The sequence below is a fragment of the Contarinia nasturtii genome, unplaced genomic scaffold (genome assembly GCF_009176525.2).
Source record: "Contarinia nasturtii isolate CC-2019 unplaced genomic scaffold, AAFC_CNas_1.1 Cnas_scaffold_2861, whole genome shotgun sequence".
In the NCBI taxonomy this organism is placed as follows: domain Eukaryota; kingdom Metazoa; phylum Arthropoda; class Insecta; order Diptera; family Cecidomyiidae; genus Contarinia; species Contarinia nasturtii.
Window position 1 is genome coordinate 165,598 of NW_022200178.1, and position 24,307 is coordinate 189,904.

The following is a 24,307-nucleotide window of genomic DNA, read 5'->3' on the forward strand; positions in this document are numbered from 1 at the left end:
ATTTAATTTTTAAATTTTCAACTTCCATTTCGGGGTGTCATAGACCTGATTTCAAAAAAAATTATTGAAAGAGAAAATTTATAGAAAAAATCATTTTTATTCATTCAGCTATCAATTCGGATTTCTTTTTTAAAAAGTGCACATATAAAAATTTTGAATTATGAGAGAGCAATTTAAACAATAACAACTTATCAATTATTATTTTTTTATGATTTGATTATGTATTGAAAACACGAGGTTTGAGTAGAGTAAATTTACTTCCTCCTCGATTTGCAGTGGTTGTTTTTGTTGTTTTCTTCGCTGGTGTTCTCGCAGCTGTACGTCGTTTCTTCGGTGTGCCTGCTTTTTTGGTGGTGCCTTTCTTCCGACGAAAACTGGAGAAACCCCGTTTTCGCTTCCTTCCGCCCATTCCACCACTACCGGCACTAGTTCCAGCCGATGATGCCAACGATGACCAATTCGTCATATCATGATCAGATGGATCTGATGTATCTTCAATTTGTTGCTCTAATGCATCCATATCCAATTCAACCAATGCCTTTTCGCCACTGTGATGCTCCAAAATGTCCAACAATTCTTTTCCATATTTCTCATAATTGGCCTTGGTGACGTGCGGAATTTTCATCATTTCAGCTTCGGTCGTTGGCATTTGTTCAGCCATTATTTTTAGTGCTTGATTATTCATAACACTGCCAACCGTAACATTTCGTGCCTGTGCCATATCGTGACATTTCTGTAGCAAATCTTGATAGCATTGCTCTTGGATACGCTTGACCTCTTCATTTGTTGACGAGTTGGCTCTGTTGTCTTTGAGATTGACATCAGTCTTTTTACTCTTTTTGCCTTTCGCATTCTCAGTGGCAAATTGAATTCGTACATTTCCTTTCATAAGCTTTTCGACTTGAACGCCAATCTTCAAATAGGCCAGTGGAATATCTCGTACAAAAATCAAAGCCTCTCGCAAATAATCGTCCAGAACAAGCATATGTAGTAAGCGTTGAACGTCCGAGTTAGACCACGACTTTAATAAACCGTGATGTGTGGATTCGTGGAAACCTGTGAAATGTAAAGCGATCATGGAATGAAATACAATTGAATAAAGCCAAAACGCTGGAAATCGAATATGAACTGAACCCTCTTACCGTTTGCCACAACATTTTTCACCGTTTTTCCCAATAGAACTTCCACCATTTGCAGTAATGTAACACGTTGTGAGTCTTTGCTACATAAATCGCGTACGGCTTTCACTACTTTTTTGCATTCTTCGGTGACATCTTTCAAGGTAAACTTGGCGTCTCCGTCGTTATTCAAGCAGTTATCACAAGCGGTGTCCCGCTCGGCCAAGCATTGTTCGCGAGTAAAGTTCTCCGCAAAATAATTCAACTGAATTGATCGCCGGCAATCGATAACATTTTCACAATAATTAACAATTTTTCGCAAATTATTCGTGTGCACACGCTTCACTTCCAAGCTAATTGACGCATCCAAATCCATCAATTTTACCAAACGCATCATATCACCGTAATTGTAGTATAAAATACAAATTGACTTCAAGCCATCTCGGCCAGCGCGGCCTGATTCTTGATAGTAGCCTTCAATGGATTTTGGCAACGAGTAGTGTAGCACATAACGCACGTCTGGCTTATCAATACCCATTCCTATAGAGAAAAACATTGAAAAAGGTTATTAAATGTTGAGTTGGTTTTTCAATCGCAGAAAAATACAAACAAATAATGCATACCAAAAGCAATGGTTGCGCACACAACTTTGAATTTGTCGGTAATCCAATCCTTTTGTACTTCTTCGCGCTTTTTATCGGCCAAGCCGGCATGATAACTAGCCGCTTTGATGCCAACGGCTTTAAGGCTTTCGGCCATTTGATCGCATTCCTTGCGCGACAAACAATATACGATGCCGGATGCACGTGGAAATTTGGTTTTGATCAATTCTTTGATCTCTTCGATTGTTTTGACACCACTTTTCGCTTTGACCATGTATTGTAAATTCGGCCGATTGAAACTGCTCAAAAACCATTTGCAATTCTTCAAACTCAATTGCTGCACAATGTCGGCTCGGACACGAGTTGTAGCGGTTGCCGTCAATGCCATGACCGGCACGTTTGGAAAACGTTGTCTCAACACACCCAACTTTGTGTAATCCGGCCGGAAATCATGGCCCCAATGACTGAAACGAAGAATAGACAATACAAGTTATGATTGGAATCACTTTATCCCAAAAGAAATTCGAACTTTGATCGGTAAGTACCTAACACAATGCGCTTCGTCGATAACAAACCGTGCGACACGCTGGTTATTGTAAAGTCTCTGCATGACATCCTGGAGTCGCGCTGAAGCGGAAATTTTCTCCGGTGTCACATACAAAACTTTGACGGTTGGTGGTGAGGCATCGAGTTCCCTGTATATGTTATTCACGTCTTGGAGTGCTTGTTCGCCACTTAAATTTTTTGCATTGATGTCGAGAGCTTGCAATTTGTTTACTTGGTCCAAAATAAGCGATTTTAACGGACTGATGATAATTGTTACCTTCTCCGTTAACGTCGCTGGCAGTTGGTAACAAAGTGACTTTCCTCCACCCGTTGGCATCAATACAAAACAATCCAGTCCCAACATGGTTGCGTTAATCGCTTGCAATTGATTTGGTCGAAAGGATTTTAAGCCGAACGTGTATCGCAATGATGTTTGCATTAATTCCGAATGCGGAAAACCATATCCATCGAATTCACCAGTGAGGCCATCGTTCTTCGTGCCACTGTAGAAATTGCCCAAGTGGCTGCTATTTGATTTTTGACTGTTTTGCGATGTTGTAGTTGGTACCGGTGAGCCGTAATTCGTTAGATTACCTGAGCTTTGACCCTTAGCGTCACCGCTTTGTGAAACTAACAAGTCGAATTCATCACATTCATCGGCAAAAATATCCTCGTCAAAACCATGAATGGTTGGGCTTGGTTTTGGATTGGAGTCGTAAAGGGACGGCTTAATAGATTCAAACGTCGATGGGCGTGTGTTATCGAAAGACGTTGCGTTACTGTAATTCGATGACGAGGTGGCTGGCATTACATCATCAAAATCAGTAAGATCGTGCACTTCCTCCGATTCCAATTTGCTTATTGATTTCTTACTCATTGCAATTTTAGCCTTCAGTCCTTGTTTCTGCACCTTCAATTTGTAGAATGTTTCCGCATTACTTCCGAAAATCGCTTGCATTGTCGTTTGAGGTAGTGAATCAAATATTTCGCAATATTTCTCCAAAGATTCGATGTACAATTGTTCCATTTGCGTTGAATGCTTCCGCAGTTCGGGCAGATTTTTTTGAACTTGCGGCGAAGACGTACAACCGGCTTTTACTTTACTCAAGAATGCATCGATTTGGGCAAATGGATCCTTCTTCGTACCACTCGACGAAGTAGTTGGCGACGAAAGATCATCATTTCTAAATAATTGAATAAAAATGTATTTTTTATATGGCATTAAATCGGAAACTGAAAATTTGATTGCTATAGAATAAAAACAGCGTATTAAAGAGTTGCATATCAAAATGAAACCAGACGTTTTTTCACATAGATTTGTTATAGTAATTCATACAAACGACAATTACAATAAAATGCTGTTTTTATTCTAGAGCCATCATTAAATGACTCACGATGATTCCAAGGCGTTGCATGAATCAACAGGTCCATTGTCAATTGGCACTGGCACTGGCACTGTTGTAGTTCGTGTGTTTGTTATCGATGAAGACGACTTGGTTTGTAAAGTATTTGTCGACGTTGAGTCATTTCGTACGCTTTTCTCTGGAGAAAACGTGTATATCGAACTTGAAACTGTGGTTGACAATGAACTGGAAATCGAATTTGATGTCGAAATCGATGGCGTGGTCGATGTTTTATCGCGCGCAATAATACTGCTTGAAAATGTGAAATTGTTGTTTGTACTGTTGCTCGTGCTGGGTGCTGACACTAGAGTTGTATTTTGACCACTTGAAGTCGTTGGTTTTGATCGTGTATTAAATTTGAACTTGCTCGTTCCGATCGGTTTCTTCGGTGACGTTCGCAATTGTTCCATGTTTTCATCGAGTTTTTTCTTGGCATTCACATACGACGCATTTGAATTGAGCGCTTTATCAATATCCAACGAATCAAATGTGGATTTATTATCGGTACCTGGTGATCCATACTTTGCAAATATGTCGTCCATTGTTTTCAAATCACTTCCCACCAATGACGATGCTCGTGTGAATGACAAATCATTTGATTTGAATTCTTTGAACATATCATCTTCATTTTCATCCATTTTTGTTGCTTTGATGCTTTTCACTGGACTTAAACTATGCTCTTCATCGCTAATTATAACACAATCAATTGGCTTTATAACAGAATTATTCTCAACATTTGCTTTACTTTCAATCGTATTCAATGGACGATTTTCGTCAGTGTTCGTCTGTGGTTGTATTCGTGATGACGATTTTTTGTTGAATTTAAACTTGCCTGTTGATTTTACAGGTGCCGTAAAATTACTGGAGCTTAGTGTTTTGGTGGTGTCTTTATCATTGCGAGACATAAAATTCAACAACGATGCCTGTTTTGACATTATGCTTCAAGTGAACACAAATATATGAGTAAAACAAATCCCAAAAACTCATTTCCATTTGCACGGATATATTTATTTGGCGCCTTTTCTGCACAGCGTCTTTCGAAAAAAAGCAAACCGAAATGTATTGAAAAACGTTTGTCAACGCAGATTTTATTATGATTTTTACCTCTAAATCTTATTATTTCCACTGAACTGCTTTTGTTTCACACCTCTTTGTCCTATTTTGATGCAATTCCACGATGATTTTGGTTAGCGCGAAAAGTTCAACATTTCTTTAACAAACAACTTATTTGTTTGACATTTTAAACGTCAACACATATAACCTGTCAAAATATTAACGTTCAAACAATCAACTTTGATGTGTACCTTTTTCGCAACCAATCTAACGTAAATTCTGTTAAAAACAAGAAAATTAATAAAATAGAATTCAATTCATAAGAGAAAAGATCTTTTTGTGCAAAATATACGAAAAGGCACGCAAGAAAAATGAAGGTGAAAATTAAAAGTGAGTTGAAATTTATTTTCTTTTATACAAACAACTCTACGGTGTGATTTACACTCAAAATGATGTGTATATTTAGTTGGTATTAACGATTCTGTTCGGTGTTTTTTGTTTTCATTTAAATTTAGAATGGGTGAGCGTGGCCACTTGGCGTTGGATAGCAAACGATGATAATTGTGGAATTTGCCGAATGCCATTCGAGAGCTGTTGTACAGAATGCACATTACCGGGTGATGACTGTCCGTTGGGTAAGATTTTATGATTTCGCTGACCCTCTGAAAATTAATTTTTGATTTTGATACCTTTGATTCACAGTTTGGGGAGCATGTTCACATTGCTTTCACATGCATTGCATCGTCAAATGGCTCAATTCGCAACCAATAGCACAACAGTGTCCAATGTGTCGTCAGGCTTGGAAATTCAATGACAAGTGATCTCTTTCGAATAATTTTTTTTTAAAGAAAATCAATTTACAATAAAGATATATAAGCTATTTGGTGAATAAGAAAATGACAGCCTTTTAGTTTTTCAAATGTTCCGTATTATAAGTCCAATGATTTGAGCTGTTTACTGTACTTTATTGATTTTACTTTTACGTATTTTAAAGTGTCTGTTAGTAATTTAAAAAAAAAATCTTGTTGAAGCGATTTCTTACATGAAAATAAGCATGAATGTTTTGTGGATTCTTTCTGCAAACATGTGGTGCATTCTGAATGCATAGAATTATACATACCATGTATTTCAGACTTGAACATCATTCTTTTCTTATCAATCTTGAATTTGAAATGCAATTAAGTAAAGAAGAAGAAGCCGTCGCAGTAAAAACTACAAAATGAAATTCACGAACAAATGTTCTCATGTACATAGCGAACATATTCGGTTGGGTTAATTAGCAATTTATCAACCATTTACGACGAACCACTTGCCTATCAATGGAAGTCTTTACCATATTACTAAATATTATTAGATACCATCGTTGTAATAAAAATGCGCAAATTTATTAGTTATTTATATTTTTGTTTTCTTTTTAATAATGAGTGTGTAAAAATATTGGTTCCCTAGCCTCCTAGCTTGGGACGTTTTGACTGTTTATATGGGATTAATTCAAAACAAGACGATTATAGTCGATTATAGTCAACTTTGCATTTAGAATACTAACGTCTCAAAATATCCGACTGCGATGATTTGAAAATTTCGAGGGTCCAGAAATACATTGAACACAGCCATCTGAACATAGTAGGGTTTTTTTTTCACAATCGGAGTAAACATGTTATTTTTTTTCTTTTTAAAAATCATTGAATTCTTTCAAAGCACAACGATAATGATATCAGCGCAACTTCACTATGGCCGTCTGGTTTGGCTGGCAAACTTTCAAACGGCGCTGCTATCAACGTTGCTTGCCATCGTCGTGCTTTGAATTCTTTCTTAGTTTGATTCACTTCGATGTGTAAAATTTTGAATCAATTCATTTATTCTTGACTGACTGTAAGTCACTTTTTTATGGGTTTTATGATAAAGTGAAAAGAAAATGAATATTATGTACTAAAAATTATGAGTAAATAAAAATGTGATAGAATTTTTTGGGTCTGAGACCAATGAGCTCTAGTTTTGTAAATGTTTGGAAGCAGAAAAAAAGGCAATGAGCACAAGTATGTGTCCTCATTTTATTGAGTTGAAACATCATCTGAAATAGCTTCATCAAATGATCGATCATCTTCTTCGAATGGATTCGATTTGGCTTTGATTTCTTCATTTTCTTCTTCATCGCTTTCGACGTTGCGCTCCACTTTTGCTGCAATTAGAAGAAAAAAATCAAAGTTAAATCAACCGTTATTCACTATAAATCGTGCTTTTCTTACCAAATGTATTTCTGGCTTGCGAATAGAAATCTTCGTCTTTGAATGCTTCTACATTTTGTATTATCCAGTTGCATTTTTCCGTTGTTGAACGTAAGCGAGACCATTTTACCGGACACGATTTGTGTAATCGAATCATCACATTCAAACCACGTACATTGTGTTCAGTTTGTTCCTGATCAATGCAACCAAAAAATCGTATGATTGCTACAGTTTTTACTTCATTTTCGGTAGTGCTGAAAAGGAAATCATTCAAAAATTACGGATTTTTCCGTTTTTAATTGGATCTCATTGGCAATTTTACCTATAAATGAGTTGATCGCACGTTATTTCCAGATTGTACTTCACGCCATCGTGTGCAGATATTTTCAAAACAATATATTCATCCGATTGGAACCAGTAGATACGTGGTCGTTTGTAAATGTATTCGAGTTGATGATGATTATCGTCGATGCTATATTTTACCGCATCTTCACTTTTTTCGTCGTTAAAACTTTCACTGACGTTATCATTCGTTTCCTCGGATACATACCCAGTATCTCCTCTTCCTGCTACGGCTTCGTTGACTTCGGTTGTTGACGGCTCTTTTAAGTTCAAAGCAATCAAAAATTCGTCGAGTTGACTATCATCTTCATTCAAGTACTTGTCAAGAGATTCGAAATCAAACGAGTCCATTTCACATGATGTTTCTGTGCTTTTCGGTGGTGTATTGTATACCATTTCCCATGAATTATTTGGATCGAAATCATTATCCCAATTTTCGTTATCGCTGTCATTATCTTTACCGGTCACATCAGGTACATTTTCCAATTGATGCTTCGTCTCTGGATCGAATTCGGCCAATTTTTGTTCGACAAGCATTTCGTTGATATTGATTTGTTCAGCGTCATTTACAGCTAACAGCACAACATCATGACAAGTAATTTTTGTGTCTGCCACATAAGTTTTAGCGAATTTATTCGAAGAAACTGTGTGCAGTATGAGGTTAGCACCATATTGATCGATTGTATTGTAGATTTCATCAATTCTTTCTTCACTCCAATAAATAGTTCCATCATCTTTCATTTCATTCGATTTTATGCCAACCAAATTGCACCAGATAGCCTTTAAAAAAAATCGGAAATATTTTCATCACCGTCTTAACAAAATGAATGAGTATATCAATAGTACCTGGAATGGTTGCATTTGAATGAGATTGTCGGGTATATCATAAACTTGGTCCATGTTGACGACCTTAATCAATCCAACATCAACCAAAAAAACTTTAATCATAATTCCGTCATTTCCACAAAGAACTTCCAATACTTTGGCACGATTGAAATCGTCGTCAATCCGTACCAAACAGTATTTATACACATCCGGTTCCTCCATGGAATCATCCAGTGATGTAATTATGTTTTCTTCCACATGTTTGTTAATTGCCTTGTACATCTCATCGAGCCTGAATTAAAATGATTGTATTTTAATTAAAACGTCAAAGTTAAATACGAAATTTTGATATAATACATACTCTTTAGACGAATGTACCACGTAAAAACACGATGGAAAATCGAATTGGGAAATGTGCACATTTTTGTGCTGAATTTTCCATGGTGACACCCATTTTTCATCACAATCACCTTGCGACGTAGTTTCGCTTGCTAAATCATCGAATGAACATCCTGGGCTCTCAGGTTCAACATAACTACTTATCGATTCATTGTTAATATTTGCGGCTGATACATTGGGTGAAACTACTGCATTTGTTTCAGCGACAGCATTTCCTCGTATTTTTGGCTTAATTTTCACACCTATTTGTCATTGAATCAGTTTTAGAAGATTTCACAAAATGCTGGAAATGTTTCAAATGTAACTCACCCTCAGCTTTGACCATTTCAACCACCTTTTTCATGCTTGCTTTTGATGATTCGCCCTGTTTGAGTACATTCATTAAGTATCTTTTTACATAAAATTTAACAATGATGTCCTTCAAATCGATTAGTCGCATTATATCAACGACAATTGTATTGCGTAGCGTAAAAACTACATTTCCTTCGAATATGAGATCGCTTCCTTCTGCGATCGTTTTATTTATATGATTTCGAATGTTTTCACACACCTATTTATTTATGATTAAAAAAACCATGTTTAAATTATTCATCATCATCATTTTAAAACATTCGAATACTTACACGTGGATCCCAGTCATCTTCTTTGTCAGCCGGTATTATGCTGATCGAGGAGTTTAAAAAAACATATTCAAAAATGTTGGTTGCGTTCTGGGAGAAAAAAGACTGTCCTTACCTGGTCAAATGAAGATGATATGCTTGGCGTGGCATACTTTTGAATTCTTTTTCCAGTGTATAGAGTTCGCTTGCATGCATTAGTTCAATGTCCCCATTATCGATGAGGCGTACTTGATACTTATCAGAGCCGGCAAGATTTCTGCAATTCAAAAAGAAATTTTACACGGAATTCATTGAGTTCAATCGCGAAAATACGTACCGTTTTTCAATAATTTGCATAATCTCGGCACGGTAGAAAATTTCCCGAATGGAAATGACACATGATTTTCCCAGTTCGAATGTGTGAAGCATCTTTTGATTGGTCATGTTTTTGTAGTGCAATTGCAGCTCTGAATTGAATTGGTCAAATTCATTTGATTTATTGAAAGTTTGCCATTCCCCGTAACGGCCAATGTTATCAATAGCGTCGGCATGACTGATTGGCTGCACTATGTATTCCGTTGGACTTATGACTTTTAGTACATTGAAACGCAGCCCATTTTTGATGTCATTTTTATCACCAATTAAAATGTCGGACGGTAATATCAAATGACGATATTGACAGGTGGCCTGATGCTCGATGTTGCCGTGCATAAAAAGCGAGTTACAAATCGAGTGATAGCGTTGCTTTTCGGCCTTTTCCATTCGGTTTAGGGCACGGGCTTGCTGAAATTCAAATAAAACCATTTTTTAATTCAAATATTTGATTTTTTGATATCTTGTCGAAGTCGGTTCATTTTTGAGGAAAAGAAAGATTTACCTGACTTAATTCGAGCAACTCTTTTGGCACGTTTTGCCGGTCTCTTGTTAATAGTGAGACCATCTTCGGCAATTGCTTGAAATTGTGGTCGTCAATGAATAAAGTGGATGTTGCTTTCTTAGCATTTTTTTCCTACGAACGAATTGTACTGTAAATTTACTGGATTTCCAGAGAAATCATGTGTTTGGTTACTTACATCAGCAATGAAATCCAATAACGATGAAAATCGATTCAAAAACGGTTGATATTTCTCCCGATGTACGGAAAAATGTATGATATGTTGTACATTCCGAATTTGTGTGGTAGCCAAATGTTCATCGGTACATATGAGAACACCTTCAATTTTATCCCAAAATGCTTTGGTTCTCGATATCGCATCTATTGCAATAAATTCATGAATAAATTTCAAAAATTTGCCGAATAATTTTGAATTGTAATTCAAAATGACTTACACTTTGAGTGAAATTCTTTGATCACTAGGTTTGGAATTTGTTTTTTATCAAGATATTCGGCGACTTGTTCAGCGTCGGCCATTTCATTGCACACAATCATTGTTCGTTCCGTTTGAACCTTCATCGATTGAATGTGATCTAAAAACAGAAATCATATTATTGTTTGTCAATTTTCAATATAAAAAAGAATCTCTGCCTACTATTTAGTTGGTCGAGTTTCAAATGATTTAGGCACAATCGGAAGTTCAGCGTAACACCAGCCGAAAACGAAGCCTCTAAATAATTTCCAATGATTAGGACGGAATCAGCGATATAGTCTTCTTTCAGGAAATTTGACAAGTTTTTGTTCCAAGTGCGTGAAGTGACAATAAATTGTCTCACATCCCCTTTGTACGATTTACGAAGGCACAAATCTTTGATGATATCTGCACACATTTCCGGATGTTTTTCCATGATGCAGTCCAAATTCTCGAATGCAATGCACTTTAACTTTTCGTTGTTGATGACATGCTTTTGTTTTTTCAATAATTCCGTAAGGCACGGTGCGGTCGTAACCAAAATGTTACTACCATTGTAAAGTTTAATCTAATTGAGAAAAAAATGAACGATTTTTCCGGAAAATGTGAAATTTGTGGAAAACGTATCGCTTTCTTCTTACCGTAACGTTCGTGGCATGATGTTTCCCAATTCCTTCAATAACATGACATTCAAATTCACGCATTTGTAAAATTTGGCGACAATCTTCAACAATCTTTTGAACACCTGATGATAAACAAACAATGATGGCCGTAACTCCCATTCCCAATCCCGACTTTTTTTGATCTGTCTTGCTTTTCTTGGCTTCATCGAGCTTTCGCTGGAAAATTATTAAAAAGTTTACTATTTAGATTGGTTCGAATAAATGTCAATGAAATCGTCTCACATGAACTAATGAACAGAGTGCTGGAAGGTATGCCATTGTTTTTCCAGAATTTTGCGAGTTAACCAATACCAATGAATTTCCTCGCAATAGATTCGGCCTGCGAAAGTACAATATACGATTTAATAAACATGCGGATTTTTATTTAGAACGAATTCAATCGAATACAAACCAAGCATATCCTTGTGACACGTATGTTTCTTGATAGTTCATTTTTTTCAGACCTCTGTGCACAGCGTCGGTGAAGTTTGCTTGCTTTACTGTTTCAAGCGGCTCTTCGTCGTTGTTGCGAATGAAAATCGGTGTGCTCTTTATCTTACTCACCAATCTGCAAGAGGTTAAAAAATATTTTTCCAAATAAATTGAGATCAACGAGGGAAGAATTTAAAATATTTACACCAAAGCAAGGTAATGAGAAATAAAAAAAAAGTGGTGTGAGTTAAGTAAAGAGAGAGAAGATGATGTTGGCAAAATTTGATTATAAATCGAATTTTATTATCGAGCAGTTAAAGCAATGTCCAGCATCAATTTAAAGTAATTCTTTCTGCTTTTGAACTGTCGCCGGAATAAATCACATGTTGCACTGTTAGGTTTCTTAGAATGTTGTCCGGTATGACGGAGTTTTATGTCTGTGTTTGTGTGTGTGTGTGTGTGTGTTTGCATGGAATGATTGGTCTGTGAACAACATTTTCGAACATTCCCGTAAATACACGATTCTTCGCATTTTGAATGGTGAGAGGTGCATTGGAACAGAGAAACATAGAAAGTGAGAGACAAAGAGAAAGAGCGAGAGAGCTATGGGACGCTTGTATACATAAAAATCGATGTTTCTGAATTTGGTTTATTGTCATTGCGTCAGTGAAAATATTTGAAGCATTTGAAAAAATGATATCACGTAGCATTTTTCCTCTTTCTTCTACAAAACTAAGTTTCGTCTCCTCTTACTCCGTCTATTTATATTTGTCGTACACTCATACATCGATTGCTTTGCACACAAACAAATGACAGTGTCAGCTAAATTCTCGCCACTTTTTTTCAATATAGAAAAGAAAATGCAAAGGGAACGAGCGACTTAAAGAGAATGTAAGATAATATCAACACTGTTTTCTCGATAAATGGTGTTGATTGAAATTGCATTTGATTGTATAAACTGTACTCATAATACGTTGAGTGTTTTCAAGGAATCAATTGTGTAGTCACCATTCTTGTGTATACAATGGTTTTTATTGAGTAGATTTTGATGTTTGTTTATATTTCATGAAACGTTTTGAAAAGATATGTGATTACTTACCCAGGTTCAACTGTCTGTAATAAGCGTGCAGATTCGGATGCCAATGCATTGGATTGTGCGGTGTTTTCTCTAGGCTTTGGTGACGTTGTCTGTGTTTCTTGTACTTTTTTCAATCTTTCTTTAAGTGCAGCTCTACCGGACGTCGTCGCCACTGGTTCTGATTCTTCCAATTCTGATTGTGTACGGGATGCTTCCGTTTGACTTTTTGACGACCTACCAGATGATCGGCTTTGATTTTCCGCCGTTTCCATAATTTGAATTCTCGAAAACTTTCTGATCAATTTGTGTTGATCGAATACTTTCACTTCGGGACTTGGAACTTCGGCCACATGTTGTAAATCAGCTGATGAACCTGCTCTAGACTGATCTGATTTCTTTTCAATGTTGTCCATACAATTCAGATCACCGTTGTTGTCGAGCCATCGGCTGATTTTGATTGTTCCACTGCCAACGATTTCTGAATTTCAAAAGAAAGAAAAAAAGATTGAATGACTTGAACGGTTCAATTTGAACTAATATATTTTATTATTGTTTTGGCTCTCACGTTTTTCAAATTTTTCCGGTGATAACGCAGTAGCCAATTCCATTTTTAATAGTATATCAGCTACCGACTTTTGATTCACTCTACCAACTTGATTATATTTCAGGTATAGTGTGCCTAGCGCATGATTGTTTGTTTCAAATTTCTTATCGAAGTACATGCTCATGGCTGTATGTGACTTCATGTTTACCAAGTGTTCAATCGCTATTTGATCCCATTTATCCGAATGGAGGATGCGCAACTGCTTGCCATCTTTCTAATTTGTGAAATAAATTTGATTTTCGCAATCTATTTGAATTTAATTGAATTTTTTTTATGGAGAAACTTACACTCATTGTCTTTGTTGCCGGCATTATTTGATAAATGCCACCCTTAACAACATTGGAAGGTGTTGTGTAGCATATTTTCTTAAGCTTGATGTCCAATATTAAAACCAAATCCAACGTGCTTTTGATCGGATAACCATAGTCCATGGCCCACAAAATTATTTCATTTGGTTTGAGTGGCTCGTCGGTAGCTTCAACATTGGCCCGAATCCATTTTTTCATCGAACATGAAAAGACCGCCACCACCGGTTCGCAGCGATATCTTCCATTCGACTTATCGGCGCTTTTTGTATCGCCATTTTCTTTTGCATATTTTTTCAATGCATCTTCTATTTCACCGGCATTTGTTAACTTAATATTTTTATATTCGAACCAAAACAGGTGCGGATTAATGATGTGCGTTATTTCAATTGCACAATTCAATTCACCACTACTTAATGAACACATTTTTATTGTTTTTCTTCAGAAAAAAGATCCGAATTTATTTTTTCATTGAATTTTACTTTGGTCGCTAACGAGATGGAATGAAAATACGCAGCAGAGTAAACAAAACATCCGTTGAATGCACAACGATAAACTCATATGATTTGAGCATGAATCGAAATGTCAAAAGACGACAATAGAGAGAGAGGGGAAAAAACACTCTCACAAACGAACTGTCAAAAACTGTGCCTCCATCTTTGTTTTGACATTTATCAATTGCTTTATTTTTATTCTTTTATTTTTTCGTCTTTCATATAAGAAAAAAGTATTCATAGTCGAAAAAAATATTATTCTTTTTTTCTAGAAAAAAGTAAACATTTGGAAATTCATTCACATTAAATTATTTGTTTTCTTTGTAAATGTAATTGAAATCGATTTCAATTGCGACATAATTGAACTAAATTGTACGAAATCATTGTGAAACGAAAGAAAAAAATTGCAAATAATTTTGTAAACAATGGGAAATGCAGGGAGCAGTAATATTCCGCGCGAACGTCATAAATCGAGTTCGAGTGATATGCCCAGTTCGCCAGTGTTAAAAGATGGTCAAGCCTTTGTTTTTGATAAAAAATCGGACAAAGCATTGTCACAGTATCAAGGTTCATCGCATGAAGAAGAAGAACCATATTATACAAAACCAGTTACGACCACAGTTGAACCAATTGTAACAACATCAACAACAACTAGCACAGTCACAACCGAAGCATTGCCAATTGCATCGCAAAATACGAACATTGATCCAACAACAAAAGTGCTCCCAACTGTCTTCAAATGGGATGGTGGCGGCAAAGAGGTATTCATCAGCGGTACATTTTCCGAATGGAAGGCAATACCGATGGTCAAGAGTCATGGCGATTTCGTAACAATCGTTGATTTGCCAGAAGGTGAACATCAGTACAAATTTTGTGTAGATGGTGAATGGAGACATGATCAAAAATTGGTAAGACCATTAATAAATTGAATGAAGTAAGTTGCCAAATGTAATGATTTAAATTGTGAAATGTTTGGTATTTTATCATTTGGGCAGAAACACGTTGACAATGACGTTGGAACCAAGAATAATTTGGTATCGGTGAGACAATCCGATTTCGAAGTATTCCAGGCCTTGGCCAAGGATAGCGAAGATAGTGTGAACAGTGCACAAAAGGAATGGGGCCAGGATATCCCTTCAGATAAACCATGGGGAGCAGGACCACCAGTCTTGCCGCCGCATCTTCTTCAAGTCATTTTGAACAAAGACACACCATTATCGGTTAGTACAGCTCATCAAAATTGGCTTTGTTACATTCATTCAACGAATGTTGTTTTTCGTCAAATTTTCAGTGTGAACCGACGTTGTTGCCCGAACCAAATCACGTAATGCTAAATCATTTGTACGCATTATCCATTAAAGATGGTGTAATGGTGCTCAGCGCTACTCATAGATATCGGAAAAAATACGTGACCACTTTGTTGTACAAACCAATCTAGAAGTGCCGTAATCAAATCAATAGAGACACGTCTATTTTTTTCGCTTTTTGTTTGTTTGCACTTATTTTTCGTTTTGTTGTTAAGAATTTTATGAACTTGACCTATTAGCACGACTACAATTGGTTCTAGGCTTTAGCATTGAATTTTCGCTTTGTGATTTACTACACACTATTTCGTGTGTTCAACTTTGCTGCTTGTATGTATGACAACAAAATAAAATTTTAATTATTCTTCCGAGCTTCAACTTTGGCAAAGATGTGCACCGAAATTTTGGCGTAATATCGAAGAAACGTAATAAAAAAATACTGGTATATTTTAGCAAATGTACAAATATTGTGTTTTATTTTCAAATGGAAAGAACAACCGTTACTCAAACGGCATCTTATCACTCTTGTTTTGAGCGATGATCTAAGTAATCAGGAAAGATTGCATGAAATGACCAGAATGCAATTGAAGCAATGATAATTAAATATCATGATTTTGCAAAATATATAGGCGTACATGAAATGAATTAATAATGGTGAAAACATGGGCTGAAGTCTCCCGTTTATTCAGAGTTAAAATTTCGTTTTTTTTTATTGCTAAACAAATCAAACATATGATAAACGAGAATTATTCAGTAAAATGATCTAAAACATGATGGCAGCGAATCTCTCGATTGATATTTCAATTTAAAAAAGAAAATGCGTTTTACAGACAAAAACAACCATAAAAGAATATGTAAAGACATTGTGTATTGATGAAATTGAAATACTAAAAGAGATAATGCAAGAAAAAAAATGTATCGAAAATAATAATAAAAAATACTTCAAAACGGAAAAAATGTACATGAAATATCAGTCTGTAACAGTTGAGAATTATTCTATAAAGAAAGATTTTTTTTCCCCTAAATTGTATGGCAAACAATAAGAAGTCGATTCATTTAACAGATGGAATGTATTTTCAAACATAACAATCGATGTGGAAAATGAATTGTTGGTCTTCTGATGATTCTACTATTCGAAATATTAACGAATATTTGGTCGGAATATACTTGGTCCTAGTTTGCTGGCCGATTTATCTTTTTTCGCTTGATGAACATCTGGCGCAAAACAGTTCCACAATCGAAGTGTTTCGTCAGCTGCGGCGCTCATAACAGTGCTGCCATCCGGACTCATTGCCATTTGTAGTACGCGAGCTGTATGCCCCGTTAATTCACATTGTTTCTGCATTGAAGGGTATTTCCAAATTGTCAATTGATTATTGGCGAATCCGTGAGCCGAAATAATTTCCTTGTACCTAATATTGTATGGAAAAAGGTCATTGAATTCAAATTTTGAAATGCATTCAGATTTTTTTTGTGTTACTTACGTTTTTGACCACAGTAATGAGCACACTTGTGATTTGGAATCGATCGAATCAATAAGCGTGCCATTGTTAACATTCCAAAATTTGATACAGCGATCAGCTGTACCACCACCGCTGGCTAGTACGTTTGGTTGCCATGGACACCATGCCAATGCTCGAACGGCTGCATGGTGCTGATTGAATACATGCAGTGCTTCGGTTACACCACTCGATGTATTTACACCTGCATTTGAACCCGTTACCGATGGCCAAATGTTTACCAAATTGTCATTGCCGCCGCTGGCCAAGTATTTGAAATCGGTTGACCATTTTAAGCCACATACTTCTTGTGTATGCCCGTTTAGAGTTGTCACTTTGTGATCACGTTGCCGAACGTCGTGATGAATAATTGAACCGTCACGGCTACCCGAACTAATGATGTACGAATTCCATGCCAACGATCCAACTCTGGCTGTGTGACCGTCCATTACACGTAATCTACATTTAAAATGAATCAAAATCAAATCTTAGGCATGGATTTGAATGTTGATGGAGGAAAAAAACATAGAAATAATTGCAATTTATACCGTTTTTTCGCTTCGGCGTCCCATAGTTCAACCGTGCCGTCAGAGGCACCGATTGCCAAAACATTTCCTTCTTGAATCCAAGCCAACGAACATGCATGGTCACCATTATCGTACTCTCGCAACTGTTCAATATTTCCAGTGCCAGCATTCCACAGATAAATAATTTTTCCTAATGCAACAGTCACGATATTTGATGCACTCCAATCCATCAAATTTAAGTCTGTAAACGAAACGAATGTTGATACTTAGGTAATAGCCGTGACTGATTTCATTAAAAAAATCACATTTTTATAATCTAATTTTAATTTGAACAATATTTTTGCATAAAAATTGACGTTTCAATTTGACATTTATTATAATTCTCGACTTTCGATTTGGTTTCAATCATAATTTGATAAAAAGTAATCCAAAAAACTTACAATAATCGTTAATAATGTCAGGAGCGTCTAAAATTCGTTCTGGACTTGTCGGAATATAACGAGAACCACTTTTAGTTGACATTGGCGTCTTAATTGAATACACAACACGCAATGGATTTTGATGTGACTCCGGTGCTGCCGGTGCTTTCTCTTGATACGAGAAGACACGTCGTGTCTTGACATCACCCAATTCCATGGCTTCGGAGAGAATTTTCTGTCGATCACCAGCGCGATTAGTTTCTTCATTTTCATCACTACTATTTTTTTGTATATTCATCTGTGAATACGATTTTTTTTGTTTATTGTTATTCAATGAACAGAGTAGAAGTAAAAAAAACATGAAAACATTTTGTTTTTGTACCTTATAATGGCCTATATCAAAGTTGGATGAAGCTCGGTTTGGAATGAATCGATCGCCGCCGTTGGCACCACAAGGTGTCTTTGATCCACCCGATGTTCCTTTGTTTGGTGTTGGTGTTTTTCTTCCTATAAAATTGAATGTCAAAAATCGACACAAAAAGAGGTTAGCCCATAAAAAAGCGAAAGAAAAACTTCTCTAAATGGTACCTGGTGATTTTCCTTTGAAGTTAACTGAACTATTTTTCTGTGGTGTTTTATTGATGGCTGGTGCTGTCGTCGATGTACTCAGTATTGAGTTATATGAAATGGATATTTTTGATGTATTTGCACTTGCATTTAGATTGGCTGACGATCCATTTAGTTTTTTCTGCCATCGCGGCATTGGTCCTTTACTTATGTCGCCTTCCATTATGAGTGCGCTTTTGATTTCATTCATATAAGCAAACTGTGACATTTTTTAAAACAAAAAAAAGTGTTTTTTTTTTCTTAATTCGAATTCCCGTTGTAAGTACTTTTCTTAGTAATTAAAAAAAATGGTGACTATATGATGCGTGCAGAGTGTGATTCACTTTGATGAATGTGTGGAAAACTACGATGATATTTTTTGTTTATTTTTGCTGAATTATAAATCAAATCGTCTTAATATAGTTAGAATACTTTTTGTTGCTTAATTTGTGATGATTTTTTTTTTAAGTTTTTATGCAAACAATTTTCTACAAAATTGCATATATACAGCAGCGTTACACAAAGTAAAATGATATACGTTATACATACATTTCAAAATTCAAACGTTTATTCGTATATGAATACGGATTTGACGCACACCAGCAAGGTGCTCTTTGTTAAAAACACCAAGTTACTTGCACACTCACATCTCAGCTGATTTTTTTCTGTCGGATGCGTTCCATGACTTTACTACAGAGAATGAACGACATACCGGACAAATGTATACATACAAATAATTTTGAACTCTCTTCATTAGTTGTGAAACTACATTGGAAGAAAATATTTTTTTCGAAATAGTTTCCATTCAAAAAGTAAAAAAACGAAATTATAAACAAAAAATAAAAGGCCGGAGAATCGGTAAAACTTCTATCTCACACACTTACTCTCCCTCTCTTTTTACATTTGCGTCGGGCCACACTGAATCGATTGAAATGTCAAGTCACAGCATCGCCGCAACTGTCAAAATCCATATTTAATACTATTATGCTTTATTTTTGATAAATCAAGTGAATTCGTACTTGAAATGATCTCAAAATAGTCGAAACTTTTTTTGTGTATGACTCTATGGATATTTGAAAAAAATCCATTGGTCATCCTTTTTTATTGTTAAATTTTGAAATATTTTATTCTATTTATGTCTTAATACAAGATTCGATTAAAGTTGTGTGCTTGTGTTTTGATGAATGAACATGTAAGAAATTCTATTTGATGTGATTGAACTTGTACAAAGCAGTATTATGTCGAATGTAACATTGGCAGAGAAAAATTCGGGTAGCGAAAGGTGAGCGAGAATTCTCCGTGTTTTTTTAATTACTAATTAAACAGCATTTGTGATGCAATGTTTTCAAAACACTTGTACTACGATCGGTATTCGCTATACGTGAATACGTGTCAGTTCTTCTTTTGAATTTTTTTTTTTTCGATACGAATGTTGTTTCAAGTGTTCTGTGTATGGGATTTTACGATTTTAAACTATGAATAATAAGTCATAAAAGAGAAGAACGGCTGCAAAGTATTAATTATCTTTTTTGATATGAACGCAATAATTGTCTGACTATTTTATAACTCACTTCGTTTATATCGTTACAGTGCTACGCCGAACGAAACAGTGCTACACAATAACATTGATAATCGAACTGATAAGGATTCTGGCGCTAATTCATTAAAACAAACGAGCGTCATGGTTGACAGCAACGAAGTAATTTTGTTTGAGATTTTAAACATTTGACAACACTTCATTTTTTATCGATTTTTTGTGGTTTTCAGAATACTTCCGTCAATTCAAGTGGCAATGAACTACAAGTGTCAAAAGTAAGCAGTAGCCATTCTGAACAGTGTTATGCCATTGAAAAATCGAAATCCGGTTCAAAAATATCGGATAAAGCCAAACGAAAAGCATGGTACAATGTTATTTATCCGTCGTACAAATCACGTTCAGAACAATTCAAAAAATTGTTCAAAGACGTTCCAGATGATCAACGATTGATTGTCGGTAGGTGTTTTAACATTGAAATTGAGAGTTTTCTTTTCCAAAAAAATCATCAGAAGCTACCAAGTATGCAGACATGCAAAAGTCTTCAATACTTTCCACAAACGTTCTGCTGACAGCATGCTTATATCTAATTCACCGGCTATTTTTATAATTTTATCGATTTTTATAATTTTTTATTTTAGACTATTCGTGCGCTTTACAACGTGAAATTTTGGTGCATGGTCGAATGTATGTGTCTCAGCACTATATGTGTTTCCATGCCAACATTTTTGGATGGGAAACCTTCCTAACTCTGAAATGGAAGAATGTGACCGCTCTGACAAAGGAAAAAACGGCGCTAGTGATTCCAAATGCTATTTTATTTACAACCGAAACCGAAAAGTATTTCATCACGTCTTTCGCTGCTCGAGATAAGACATACCTTATGTTATTTCGAATATGGCAAAATGCTTTATTAAATAAATCAATGTTGGCGCAGGAGATATGGCAATGTGTTCACAATGCATACGGTGAACAACTGGGCCTAACGAGCGACGACGAGGAGGATTATATTGATCCGAAGGATAAACCGACCGAAAAAGAGGTGGAATCGTTGGCTCATGCACAATCCAAATGTTCGACAACATCCGAAACGGAAACCGATCATTCATTTGACGGCAGTCTGTGTGCAAAGGCGATGTCATCAACCGCGTCTAGTAGTGGTGCTGGCGATTCATCGACGCTGCGACCAAATCAATCGAAAGTGAGGACACGAAATGATTTGGAAGCCAACGAAATTCCGACCGATGCATCTAATTCAACCGATTCCGATGAGGAAAACAGTGTCCCATATGAATGTACAGCAGAATGTACATCAATGCACGAAGGACGACAATTAGTCCATACAATTCTTCCAATAAACGTTGATAGCCTACTCACGATGCTTTTTTCCAAATCCAAATTCTTCGCCGAATTTCATAATATGCGCAAAACAACAAACATGGTGTATAGAGACTGGATCGATAATGGAGACGGCACGAAATCTCGAACAATGAATTTCACCGTAGCTGTTACACAGCCCGTTGGCCCAAAAACTTCTAACGTAAGAGATCGTGATTTTGTTTTCCATTTTTTTCATTGGACTTTTAATAACATTTTCTAAACGTTTTAATTCATTAGATAACCGAGATGCAACTGATGCGTGACTGTAGTGTACCTGGTCAATTGTATTCCATTGATGTGACTGCACAAAATGCTGGCATTCCTTATGCGGATAGCTTCACCATCTCACAACATTACTGTCTGCTGAGGTAAGTTTCATGAATTTCACTGCGGAGGCAATGTACTCTCATTGAGTGATTTTTATTATTTCAGAACTGTAGACGATCACACAATGCTGTCCGTATACGTGCAAATAAAGTACACAAAACATGTATGGGGTGTAATAAAGGGTTTTATCGAGAAAAACGTTTGGTCCGGCATGGAGAATTTTTATAAAGATTTAGTAAAAGCACTGCAAAGCGAATATTGCATACCACCAGCCAAATCGAAAAGCCGACGCACGAAAAGAGGTGAGCAAAAAGTCAATATCAATAACGTCAATTACATTAATGTATAACACAATTATCAAAATTGCAATTAAATCAGTGTTGACCAGAATTGTGCGAATTTTTCAAAAAGATAGTCACTCAGTCGTTATAGATAGTGCATTAAATCATCACATTTGCCTGTAGTATTTTTTTTTATTTGTGTAAATTGCTTTCTTTTATATAAACGATTAAATTTATTAGCTATTTTTATCACAAAATTTATTATATTTGCTGTAAACACTGTAAATATGTTTAATTTTTTCCAGCTCTATCCCAAAAATCAGTTGAAGAGGCTTCTAGCAAAAGATCTTCATTAAAATCAACAGCAAAAACAGCTCCGTCACAGTTAACAGTTTCTCCGACATCGAACACTCCATCCAAATGGAATACAATGAGCACGCAATGTTCGGCTGTCTCAGTTCCAGACCATAGCAAGAGCGAACGAAGTTTTTCAACATTCAGCATGTTTTCCATTTTTGTTGTAATATTAATCGTCACATTAGTTTTGCTCAATCTCTATTTACTCGCCGAATTGTATGCTTTAAAGCATAAACAAGCCGAAAGCATACAAATAGATAAAGAATTGCTGGAAAAATTGGCAGCGACTGGGTAAGTTAATTGTGGACATTGCAAACGGGAATTTATATTGATTAAAAAAAAAATACTGTTTTGACTTTCAGTGATCCAAATGAAATGAAGGAAAAATGGCTAAATATGATGAACCAACAGAAAATTATACACGAGGCTGAACTTGTGAAATGGCAAGGATTTGTTCGATCTGCCGTTGACTTATTGAAAGATGTGAAAGAAATCTACACAAAATTCAACTTAGATTTAAAAACTGTTGATGTGAAAGATGAATTTTGAAATTGTTTGCATAACGCAAAGAAAATTATTGGCTAATTTCAATTAATATATGTTGAAGAAGAAACGAGATGCAAGACAAATGAACTATTGAAAAATAAAAATCTTATTAATTGATGTAAATGTGATTTGTAGAGTTTAGAAGATTGTACACCATCATTGTGTAATACGATCATCCAAATATATATGCATTTAATGGCATTCACGTTTTAAATAACACCTGTGTATTTATTTTCCAAATTTCTTATCTCTCTGACAGTGTTCGAAAAGGAATCGTGTTTTTTTCTATTTTAAAAATATTCTTGAAATCCAGGGATTGCTCCTCTGATGGTGAGGAGGATGAACGGAGAGGGGGTGAGCGCTGAGTGTGAGCGGTGAGGAGGTAAGCGCTGAGGAGGACGAACCAACTCAGCGCTCTTCTCCTCATTTTGCTCCTCACCGTTCCTCCTCCCTGCTGAAATCTATCATCTTTAAAATTTCATTGATTTAAGGGTTAATGCATCGCTATTAATATGAGGCAATTTGAGATGCGGATGCTTAATGCGGATTTCCTCGTAGCTGAAAATAGAACCAAATATTTAGTGCTTTCTATTTATTTGATTATTTTTATTCGTTGAATATTTATACCTATTTATTTTGTCGAGCTTAAATCCAGCCTTATCCGCGATATTATTCGAAAAACTTGATGTAAAAATTGTTGAAGTTAATTCTATTCTGAACATGTTGCAAAATGATTTTCTTGTTTTCAGAAATTCCAAACCAATACCTCGACCGCGATATTTTTGAGCAACAGCAAGACCAGCACCGTTCATGTAGTAATCAACTCCGTAGTGTTCATATATATCAAAATTATCAAACAATACACGGAATACATCGTACATTCTATTATTGTTTTCACTTTTATTCTACAAAGGAATGAGTTCTGAATGAAAGTATACAATGGCTCTATAGAGCAATGACTTTAAAAAATCGACAATTCTCATTTACCTGCCGACAAATACTTTCATAGAAATGATCATCTTTACATGTGACATAGTTCATGCTTATACCAACAATTTCATTCAATCCCTCTTTAAAACAGACTAAAACTGTCTTTTGCTCGATTACTGTTCGCCACATCGATGTTAAATCTTCGATAGCCAATTTATCGTTGATCAAATCTACAAAATGTTGATGAATCTGGACGCTTCCACTTTAGCAATTCAACAGTTTTCTCCATTGTTTGTTAATACTGTCGATTTAAAAAAATATATTTATTTCACTATCGTTTTGAAACGCATGTAAAAACAAAAATTCCCCTTTCAAAGAATGAATCAAAACTTCGTCTCTATTTATTTACAATTTACAAAATACATTTTTTTTCCAATTAACCATTTTTACCGATATAATATTAAGAAATTGACACACTGTCCAAACACACAAAAATGATTATTTAACACATTTCTTATATATAGCTAAATTTCAGTCTTGTAAGTGGTGTCAGATAAATTAGAT

General features: G+C 35.7%; 7 protein-coding genes across 12 annotated transcripts; 3 read left to right on the forward strand and 4 right to left on the reverse strand.

Annotated features, from left to right (window-relative positions):
* Positions 1-123: 123 nt before the first annotated feature.
* On the reverse strand, positions 124-4,886 carry LOC116349312 (Bloom syndrome protein homolog). Its single transcript, XM_031780692.1, has 6 exons — positions 4,774-4,886; positions 3,661-4,703; positions 2,266-3,450; positions 1,742-2,184; positions 1,143-1,658; positions 124-1,056 (listed from the first exon to the last, which is right to left on the reverse strand). The coding sequence occupies exons 2-6, from the start codon at positions 4,602-4,604 to the stop codon at positions 218-220; spliced, it is 3,927 nt and encodes a 1,308-aa protein (XP_031636552.1). The 5' UTR covers positions 4,605-4,703; positions 4,774-4,886; the 3' UTR covers positions 124-217.
* Positions 4,887-4,942: 56 nt separating this feature from the next.
* On the forward strand, positions 4,943-6,116 carry LOC116349313 (anaphase-promoting complex subunit 11). The gene is made up of 3 exons (XM_031780693.1): positions 4,943-5,112; positions 5,238-5,357; positions 5,425-6,116. Exons 1-3 carry the CDS (start codon positions 5,094-5,096, stop codon positions 5,541-5,543), a joined length of 258 nt encoding a protein of 85 aa, XP_031636553.1. The 5' UTR covers positions 4,943-5,093; the 3' UTR covers positions 5,544-6,116.
* Positions 6,117-6,548: 432 nt separating this feature from the next.
* On the reverse strand, positions 6,549-14,084 carry LOC116349311 (putative ATP-dependent RNA helicase TDRD12). Its single transcript, XM_031780690.1, has 19 exons — positions 13,522-14,084; positions 13,196-13,448; positions 12,652-13,108; positions 11,533-11,688; positions 11,364-11,460; positions 11,100-11,297; positions 10,642-11,026; positions 10,442-10,579; positions 10,186-10,367; positions 9,990-10,121; positions 9,450-9,895; positions 9,249-9,389; positions 9,137-9,176; positions 8,823-9,063; positions 8,476-8,755; positions 8,136-8,406; positions 7,270-8,069; positions 6,969-7,201; positions 6,549-6,901 (listed from the first exon to the last, which is right to left on the reverse strand). Exons 1-19 carry the CDS (start codon positions 13,963-13,965, stop codon positions 6,774-6,776), a joined length of 5,022 nt encoding a protein of 1,673 aa, XP_031636550.1. The 5' UTR covers positions 13,966-14,084; the 3' UTR covers positions 6,549-6,773.
* Positions 14,085-14,287: 203 nt separating this feature from the next.
* Positions 14,288-15,798, forward strand: LOC116349301 (5'-AMP-activated protein kinase subunit beta-2). The gene is made up of 3 exons (XM_031780671.1): positions 14,288-14,941; positions 15,029-15,253; positions 15,325-15,798. The coding sequence occupies exons 1-3, from the start codon at positions 14,459-14,461 to the stop codon at positions 15,469-15,471; spliced, it is 855 nt and encodes a 284-aa protein (XP_031636531.1). The 5' UTR covers positions 14,288-14,458; the 3' UTR covers positions 15,472-15,798.
* A 180-nt stretch (positions 15,799-15,978) lies between these two features.
* Positions 15,979-18,956, reverse strand: LOC116349300 (cell division cycle protein 20 homolog). Of its 4 annotated transcripts, none has more exons than XM_031780670.1 (7): positions 18,938-18,956; positions 18,371-18,608; positions 18,165-18,289; positions 17,804-18,080; positions 17,385-17,604; positions 16,822-17,295; positions 15,979-16,749 (listed from the first exon to the last, which is right to left on the reverse strand). In XM_031780670.1, the coding sequence occupies exons 2-7, from the start codon at positions 18,597-18,599 to the stop codon at positions 16,479-16,481; spliced, it is 1,596 nt and encodes a 531-aa protein (XP_031636530.1). In that variant the 5' UTR covers positions 18,600-18,608; positions 18,938-18,956; the 3' UTR covers positions 15,979-16,478. The 4 variants fall into 4 exon arrangements, with proteins under 4 accessions (XP_031636530.1, XP_031636529.1, XP_031636527.1 ...); XM_031780669.1 differs by lacking the exon at positions 18,938-18,956 and adding an exon at positions 18,821-18,926; XM_031780667.1 differs by lacking the exon at positions 18,938-18,956 and having other exon boundaries at positions 18,371-18,916.
* A 447-nt stretch (positions 18,957-19,403) lies between these two features.
* On the forward strand, positions 19,404-23,030 carry LOC116349299 (protein Aster-B-like). The gene is made up of 8 exons (XM_031780665.1): positions 19,404-19,670; positions 19,979-20,087; positions 20,156-20,381; positions 20,564-21,462; positions 21,540-21,670; positions 21,735-21,931; positions 22,216-22,558; positions 22,630-23,030. The coding sequence occupies exons 1-8, from the start codon at positions 19,627-19,629 to the stop codon at positions 22,814-22,816; spliced, it is 2,136 nt and encodes a 711-aa protein (XP_031636525.1). The 5' UTR covers positions 19,404-19,626; the 3' UTR covers positions 22,817-23,030.
* Positions 23,001-24,276, reverse strand: LOC116349302. Of its 3 annotated transcripts, none has more exons than XM_031780674.1 (4): positions 24,194-24,276; positions 23,801-24,044; positions 23,441-23,718; positions 23,001-23,371 (listed from the first exon to the last, which is right to left on the reverse strand). In XM_031780674.1, the coding sequence occupies exons 2-4, from the start codon at positions 23,930-23,932 to the stop codon at positions 23,284-23,286; spliced, it is 498 nt and encodes a 165-aa protein (XP_031636534.1). In that variant the 5' UTR covers positions 23,933-24,044; positions 24,194-24,276; the 3' UTR covers positions 23,001-23,283. The 3 variants fall into 3 exon arrangements, with proteins under 3 accessions (XP_031636534.1, XP_031636533.1, XP_031636532.1); XM_031780673.1 differs by having other exon boundaries at positions 24,153-24,228; XM_031780672.1 differs by having other exon boundaries at positions 23,801-24,217.
* Between the last annotated feature and the right edge of the window lie 31 nt (positions 24,277-24,307).